The 9,604-nt window shown below is 30.7% G+C and overlaps 1 protein-coding gene across 1 annotated transcript; it reads left to right on the top strand.

The window, feature by feature from the left end:
- Positions 1–6,799: 6,799 nt before the first annotated feature.
- Positions 6,800–9,601, top strand: LOC119664016 (the record flags this gene model as incomplete). Its single annotated transcript, XM_038073597.1, has 2 exons — positions 6,800–8,194; positions 8,423–9,601. Coding segments are annotated over exons 1-2 (2,460 nt in total), but the record flags the coding sequence as incomplete, so codon positions are not given.
- Positions 9,602–9,604: the final 3 nt, after the last annotated feature.

Here is a 9,604-nt window from a genome sequence, read left to right as displayed (position 1 = left end):
TCTCAACGCTTTGAAAACTTGACGAACATATGTCAAGTTATGATAGCACTATTGCCAACTATGTGTTGACAAGTCATCGAAAATTACCTTAAAAGTATGCAGTATAGATGACATTTCAATATTATATGCTACTATGAATGTAACATAGTAATAAATCTGTTAAGTTATCCAAATATGGATATTCCGAAAAAACGCACTTTCATCAATTTTAAATTCTCAGAATTTACAGATGTAAGGGAACAATACGGGATTTATGTGTTACTTGGTAAGAAAAAGAAGCTCTACTTGCCGCCACTTAAATAAGTGGTATTTACTTTATCTTAATACAAAGTCATTTATTTTTTAATTGTAATAATTTTAATTGCAACAATTTGTACGATATTAAAATCTCAAAAACTAATGTTTTAGGTTAACGAATAAATTTTATAAACCTCTCTGTTGTAGTGTTGTCATTGAGATAAGATATTATAGAAATTGTTAACGATTAATTGTATTTGATTCTAGTACTTTGTTGAAATTTATTTTATTTATTTATTTATTATTAACTTTACATTGTTATTTAAATAACATAACAAGTAAGGAATAGGTTATTGCTATAGCAGCATGGGCCTTAAGCAACTACGTAGTGATAATGTAATTATTAAACGTACTATTTTAACAGTTTAAATATATTTACATTAGTTAAATGTTTTTCCTAAATAAGATGGTAGCGGTTTGAAGATTTTAAGAATTCTGATCATTTCTGTATATTGGTATAGGAGGGTTCGGAGAGCATTCAGGTTGTGTTCGTATGGAGGTATTTTTTGATTTGGTGTTTATATTTGGAGCAAATTTCTTGAAATATGTTTACTATATTAAAGAGAAATTAATAAATTTTTTGAAATGAAATCTTAATTACTGTGTATATGTTATATGAATTTTAGTAGTATAAATATATACTCACTCGTTTTTCTAAAGTTAAACAATGTTGTTTACTATTGTTTGGTTTCATATTTAATCCAACATTATGAAGATTAGTATTAACAATATTATTATTGGTATTAATATAAAATCTCTACCAAATATTAAGTTTATTTTACGTTTAAAAAAGTATTTTACAAATTTATTCTAGTTGAGTTGAATACTTGGATTATATTTCAACAAAAAAAAACTTTGGAGACCGTATTTAAAATTCAGTAACCAGGAGTTATGAAAGATTTAATACCAAGGTAGTCTAGTTGAGTAATATAACATTGTCAAACATTTCAACCAATTTTATGGTGTAGCCAAAAGAAGGAACATAGTGTTGCACTTCTCTCACCCTGTTAGCAAATAGTGTAGTCGAAGTAATATTTTATATTTGTGAAATATTCAAATATAATATTCATATACATGTGTGATATATCGATGATAAAGGCATTGGACATATATATGCGAAAGTAGTTTTGAAAACAGATTCGTGATTGTATTATGACAATTTTTTTTATAAATGATAATCACGGAAAACTCTCAGTCTCAAGAAAACTTCATTGGAATCATCGGTTGCTTTTTGCTTGTTAGTGTTTAAAACTAAAAAAATTTTCTAACTATCAAATAGTTTCTTGTAGCCCCATTTTACTACGTCGCTTTATTACTACGTCTATGGATATATAAATTAAACTTAGAATAAAATCAAAAAACTGTAAATGTAAAAGTAAAAAATTATAAAAAAAAAATATTGTTTTAAAATAATAATTTAGATAAAATTTTAAAACAAAAATATAATCTATTGTATAATATAGCAAGGCAAATCTATGATATTTGCTTTTAGAAACAAGAAACTAGTGGTCGTATCATATTCATGTCGGACTACGTCGAATGTCTCAAAGAAACATCCTAAAACCTAAACTTCATAATTTAGATGCTGCCATAAAAGCAGTGAACGAAAATAAAGAGTACAGTTCGTAGTCTACTGTTCCGAAACACATAAAAAAATTTTGAGAGTTTGTATCCGCAAACACAAACTAAAATTTTAGTGTACTGTTTGTGTTCTTTTCTCGAAGGTAGTGGTCTTTTTAGTGTTCTTTTCCCGAAGGGGTAGTGGTCTTTTTAATGTCCAACGAACAAAACAATTTGGACGATTTGTGTCCGCGGACACAAACTCTAAAATTTTTTTAAATTATTTGGGATTTTTTTTAATGTATTGTTCGTTTAGTGTGTTTTATCAAAGATGACAAACAGTACACTGTGTTCGGTATTTTAGTGTTTGTTTTCGTTCACTGCATAAAAGTAATTATATTGCAAAAAAAATTCTTAATAATGACAAAATGAAACAAGCTTTTTTTTAAATATTTAACTAAATTGTTTAATAAAATTCATAAATCTAAAGACTTGCACTTAATATGAAAATGTGTTGGTTTTAATTTAAGATAAGAATGCTAAAAGCGAAAGTAAATAATACTTTTTTCTTATATTATATTACATCTACTAACGAGTATATTTATTTACCTATAAATTTGTTTATTTAATTATCAAAAGAAGAATAATAGGTGTAATATTGGAACTCATTTCATGAAAAACAATTTATTTATTTGATCGTCTCATACAAATATTACGTTTCTGAGTATTATTTGGGTCACCATTACTTAATTGCAGTTTGTATAAATACAAGTCAATCTTATAAGTACAAGTATCTCGTAACCGCAATTATTGTGAAAGCATCAACAATATTTAATGTTTTCATTGTGCATTATACCTTTTGTGCGAAAAATCAGTTCATGGAGCAAGTAATTCGTATTCACAAAATCTGTTTCACATTATTCTCACAAACCACAAATACAACATAAATAAACATAAATGAGTTTATAATTCTTGATTTATTTGGAAATGGTAATTAAAATCAATTGAGTTTTACTGAAGTTTATTATTTAATTAATTTGAGATAAATTTATTTATATATACCCCATTTCGGTTAAAACTGAAACTAACCCACTCATTCTTTTGAATATTTTATCCTTTTTGTTTTTAAACTAAGTTCTCTCGTCTCGAAGTTATTGGAGAATATAAAAGTATAATAACTTTGATTAGTCATTATTTGGTTAAAGAAATCTTAAACTCAGTACTAAAATTAATTAATTAATGACAACTGATCATTAATGATAATTTGTTCAAATTAAATTGTTTTTCAGATTTAAAGTTAGAACTCTACGACTAAGTATATAACGGATGTTTTCTTATGTAGCTTATTTAAGTTAATATATATATTCCAGTGTTTCCACTGAATGCAAGATTAATTTAATTATGTACAGATATGTTTAACATATGTTGAAGTGTTTAAGTATTCAATTTAATTATAGTTATTTCAGTTATACATTGCTTTAAAAATGTTTCGAATTTCACATAAATGTTTACTATACCAGCTTTTCTGAGATGTTTATCTTATATTTTAAACCGTATTTTTAATATTTAAAAATGGGTGTGTCGCGTATAGCAAAGCTGCCGACTCTACTATAGAAAAGCTACAAGTCGCTCAAAGTCAGGCTCTCCGAAGGCTCTTCAAAGTGCCTTGGTACATCCGCACAAACGACATGCTAAGAGACCTTAGAATAGACCCGATCAAGAAATTCATAAGGGACAGAGCCCTGAAGTTATATGCGAAAATTAACAGGCTATCCTACTTACCACTATCTAATCTTAGAGTAATCACTTTCCGCACGGGGAGGTACGCAGATCTTAGATCAATCACTGAATAATCGTGAGGCTTATAGGCAATACATAAATTAGTCAATGAGATGGGTGGGACCCTGTAGTACCCCCAGATGTCAAAAAGTATAAGTGCCCAGTTGCGCTGACTCGAAAAAAGGATCAACATCAATAAACTTTTTAAGGGGTCATGTTTAGCACTGACTCTCTAATTTTTTTGTTTTGAAAATAAGTACCTTTACTGATCGCTCATATCTAACGATTTTGTACTTAGGTTTTCGATCTTTTACAAGCTTCCTTTCTCTTTTTGGCGGACGTCATCTAAAATATTTCAACCTTTTGTGGTACGACTTTAAAAATTTTTTATTGGCACATCCTCATTTTTCATTCTTGCGATATCTTCATACTAACGTAGTCTTTGTGATTAAGATATCCTGCTGAGGTACCAAAGATTTGTCTTTTCAATAGAACCAATTGAGTTGCTGAATACGTTTTTGTGATAGTCATATGTCCATCCCGACTTGGTCACTGTGCGGTATAATCGTATATTTTGCCTTCTTGATAATAGTTTCTTAAATATATTATTTACATCAACAATATCTTATTATACTCTTTTTAAGTATTCTCGGGATATTCTTCGTTTTTCGGAAAAATATTTCGATTTATTTTATTTTTGCAAGGTTTAATATTTATGAATAATTTTCTTAGAAACGTAAACTTATTCAATTTTAAACTGTTTAACCACAAGAAATGTTTAAAGCAATACATTTAGGTCGTGTGCGAGTTAGGCTAAGTTGCGTTCTAAATGAGGGAAATACTAAGTTGTGCCGATAATGTAGTGATGTGTCGATACGTGTTGATAAATGGCTAAATGTGTGCAGTGCAAAAATCCCAAAAAATCTCCCATTTGGTTTAGCATCAACTTAGCCTAACTCGCACACGTCCTTAGTATTCTATATGAGATAATTACGAACGGCTCCTTGTCTGATATTGCTGAGACACAGTCGTTTTTAATTTTATCAAAGTTGGTATTTTGGAACTGGTTTTTAATTTTTTATTTCAAATCATATACATATATTTGTTGTTATTATTAGAAAACAACAGTATATAAAATTTTTAATTTTGAATCATTTTTACATTTTACGTGATAATTGTTGTCATAAAACAAATTTAAGAAGAATCAAATTTAAACTCAATTTGTTAATTTCCTTCAGTTTAATATAGGTTACCAAAAAATTTCCTTAGATCGATTATTACAATCCAATTTCCTTTTTGGCTATATGTGCAGTTTTTTGTCTCCATATACAATTTTATTACCATTATATTAATTTTTTTAAGGAGACGATTTTAATATTTATTATGATTAAATAACCTGTCATTCAATTTTATTACTAAATCAACTGGTTTGAAAAATTGCAAAAATTTTTATGAATTTTTAAAGAATATCGCATGTTAAGTATCTTTGCGACTCAAATGATGTTAAAATCCTTATCAAGACACCCACTTGCGCCAACATTTTTTATACCCTCGGCTTCCGCTGTTCCTTAGTGATTTAAATGAAGTAAATACAAGCATAAATATTTCACAGACAACGCTCTAAATAAATGACATGAAAATAGGTTGAATAGAATTAAAAAATTTTATTTTCAATAAATTTTGTATCTTTTTAATTAGGTTTTATAATTTTTATTGGATATGTTAGATTTTTTAATTGGATATTAAATGTATATAAAAATAATTTTTTTAAATTGTTCAAAACATTTATCTCTATGTTGATTATATTTAATAACATCTACCGTTTTTTGCGAGAGTTATCTATTATTTTTTTTTCTTTTTGTGTATATGATTGATTACTGAGAGTTCATTATTATGCCAAAATATAACTGAAATGAATTAAATTTAAAAAAATATTTTAACGGATAATTACAGTGAATTATTTTATCATTTATAAGTAATAAAACATATATGTTATAACTTATGTAATAAAATTAAATTTTTTATTTTCACTTTATTTTTACTTTAAATATAATTTATTTTCACTTTACAAATATCGTCAAGTTCGCATATTTCAATATTTAAACTGGATTGTTGGTATACGAGTCGAAAGACATATCTTGGATGAGTTCATCTTTATTTTTTATTTTCTGAAACCACTCATATTGCTCCAATTTATCTTGTACAACTTTGCTAAAAACAAATAAATATTGCGTATCCGCTTCCGAAGTATCAGATTTCCTCGTCCATGTTGTTAGGTAAGCGTCGACAGCAAACACCCCATGAAGCAAATATGTAACACCGCAGGTCAAATAACACTGACTTTGTGATCTACTATTGCTAAAAAACTTATGATTTGGTTCATTCACATCAACTATGTACAAGAGGTGAAAATCTTTTTCAACCAAACGCATTGTATATATACTGAATCCAAAAAATATTACTGCACTTATTATGCTAAACATGGCTTCTTTATAAACGTTTGTCCCACTACCACGGCAAATCGCAAGCATACTATGGACTGTAATTAGTATACTTGCTCCAAAGACTCCACAAAAAATCATAAGGTGAGGAAACGGTTCTCTTTCATAAGAGTATCCTACAATGTGTTTATTTAAAGCAACAAAAATCAAAATCAGTTCAAATATTTTGTACAATAACCAAATTTCTTGCATGGTTAGCTCTTAAAGTTTTTTGTTTATTTATAAGAAATAATAAATTTTTTACCAAAACTCTTTTTTGACACAAATTTCTATTTAAATAAACTTTTCTATATAATTTAAAAAATCATGGAATAAAAGTGCAATTATACAAGGAAAACTTTTGAACGGACAGTCATCGACAGCCAAATTTTGTACATTCAAAATAATTGTCCGACCAAAATAGGGGCCGGTTTAGTTGTTTTAATTAATAATAAAAACAATATGTTGTTTTAGGAATGTTGTCAATTCATGATGGGTGTCCGTTAATGAGAGTTTCTACTGTACACATTTTTAATATATTTAAAATTATGGTTTTTAAACGCATTATAAACATGACAGTAAATAATTAAATAATTCCTTTATTTATATTTTTAATTTAAATATTTTTCTTTATTATTGATAATTAAATTCGTTTAATTACTTTGTTTTTCCATTTTAGGCCAATATCACAATGGCTTGGACTTGTTCTTTGGCTAAGCCAATGGCACCAAAATGCATAAAAGGCATTTTCTTCTACGGTTACAACGGTGTATGTCAAAATTTTGAATTGCAAAAACATGAGGCCACCAATGCAATCAGCAGCCTTACAGCAAAATGAAAGCATTATACATCATCATCATCACCAACAGCAACAACAACTTCCACTACATCAAATTCAATTGCACGCAAAATCTACTGCTTTAACAAGTGCATCAGATTTAAATAGGCAACAAATACGAAAAACAAAATTTCAACAACGAGAAATTCTAGTTGAGAACCAATTAAATTTTGCTTGCTCAGCAACAGCTGCAGCTGCAGTTGATGCATCGCCAACACTACCACAATCCAACTTACAAACGAACTTAGTTACACTCCATCCACAAACATATCAGCAACAGCAAAGCCAGCGACTTTTGCCAAATCGCCACAACAGTCTGGCGAATAACTCTATTGATGACGAAGAATACGATACAATACAATTAGTTGACTTGAGTACTACTCCTCCAAGTGCTGAGCATACATTTGCCAAGTTTACACGCCGTACTGATTTTACAAAACGTGATTCCGCACAACGTTCATCCATAATCAGCGACTGCCAATATTCACGTTCATCGTCGAGTGAAGATGGTAGCTTAAGCAGTGAAAGATATCAGAGCTGTTCACGTTCCAATATATTTGATGATGCTGCAGAACATTTCATTATCAATTTTCCCGGTGATTCAGCGACGCATAATCAAAACGATAACATTGTGAACCTACCATTATCAGAAACTGAACCACTTCTAACGAACATCGAGTCGGCACTACTAGATAAAAATCGTGCAATTTGCTTACGAAAGAATAGCGCTTCATTGATTTATACGAAAAAGGAACAATTGAAAACTCCTACTACAATTACAAAATACAATCCTCCACCAAATCCAAATACAATAAAAAATAATAATTCTACGCTGCAGACAGGAATAGTGCAAGGCACATCCGCTTTAAATTCACAACAGAAACACTTGCAGGAACAGAGGCGGCATCATTTCAGCTTTCATTCGACTTCAGAGTCAAATCGTAAGCAAACAAAACACTTACCTGCCACATATTATCAACAGCAACGACGAAGTCTGCAACTAAATTACAACAACAATTTAGTAACAACTTCAACGTGTAGTGCTAACAATAATTTCTCTTGCTCATCGGGACTTGAGACTGGTAAAATTAGTAGTGTACTACATAAAAATCGTAGTAACGCTTTACCTGCTCCATCCATACCAACAGCTACGGCCTCAACATCACGTAAGCAACACGCGTACTCCTGGTACGCTCCAGTATACAGTGCACTTGAGGAGGAACTAGAACAAGATTCTAGGGTACGTATATAATTATCTCTAAAATTACACCTATCTGTTTTGAGAAAGATTTAATCGTAGCACTCTGCCGAGCAAAAGAATTCTATTTTAATAGAAGTTATAAAAATTTTTTTAACATTAAAAATTTAAGTTAGAATTTGTTATTGGTTTTTTTAAATTATGAAGTTATATTATTAAGTTATTTAACCTTAAACATAAATTTTAATTATGAGTTGTCTGATTTTGCAGGACTCCTCGCCGGTACACAATCTGGCTAATATAAGGAAACATCACTATCAGCATCGATCTGTTAACACTTCAACGTCCACACCGGATAATGAAACGGTTGCACTGCTAGAAACACGTAACCAAATTAATATTCAAGCCCAACTGCACACGGAAGCTTCACAAGACAAGGAAAAATTACCAAGGAAGCCGATTTCGACAATACAAGTACCCGATTCATTGCCGTTGCAGAATACACTCAACGTACGTACAAACAGCTTGAGTGGAAGTGGTGATTTTAGTAGTGTTGTAGCTCCTAATAATTACGATATTGAGGGCCCTCATGCAGGCTCACTTGGGCTTGCAGGGGGCCCATTGCCACCGCGCAAGCGTATTAAGAACTTCTTTAAATCATTGGTGGGACTTAAATCGTCAAACGGACGCAGTGGGGGAAATGCAACGAATAGTTTTAGTGTAGATAGCACTAGTGCTGCAGTTACCCTACAAAGGCCCGTTTCACCTGAAATACGAATTACACGAACGCCATCTGAACAGAATTTAGTTGTAATACGAACTCCAACTGGAAGGCAAATTGAAACGTACAAAAGTTCAGAGAAGTTAGTAAATGGGGTAACGCAAGGAAGTACATCATCTTTAAACGTGGTACAGCAAAAGATACGAAACATTTTGCGAAGAGAAGACAGCGTAAGTAGTTTAAATCATGAGAAGTCACAATCAGTTGTGCAATATAAAGGACTTCGTAAATGTGAAACGATGGTTGCATTAACACGCCAGGCTAGCTTGTGTTCGCCAGTATTGGGCGAGACTCAAACTGATGTGGCTGGTACACACAGAACAAGCAGCGGTATCTTTAATGCAAACGGTGTGGAACAAATACGACCGCTCAATCGTCTACGAACTAGTGCTACCAGCATTAATATGACATGCTCACGATGTTCCAGTTTGTTATCTCTAGCTGCATCAACTTCTCGTTATTCATTAAACGTTGCGTCCACAAGTGGCGTTTCATTTGCAAATCCTACATCGAATTGTGTACCTTTAATACAAAAGAGTACTAATCATCATCCGCAAGAACTACAAGAACTGTTCAGAGGCAATATCAAAAACTTTCGAAATTTTGATTCCAGCCATGGTAATAGTCATGATAGTATGGTTGAAAATGTACCGAGTAATATTGGTACTGAA

This window comes from Teleopsis dalmanni, unplaced genomic scaffold, assembly GCF_002237135.1.
Source record: "Teleopsis dalmanni isolate 2A unplaced genomic scaffold, ASM223713v2 unscaffolded_contig_1294, whole genome shotgun sequence".
NCBI lineage: Eukaryota > Metazoa > Arthropoda > Insecta > Diptera > Diopsidae > Teleopsis > Teleopsis dalmanni.
Note: the sequence above shows the minus strand (reverse complement) of the source record. Positions and strands in the feature narration are given on the sequence as shown.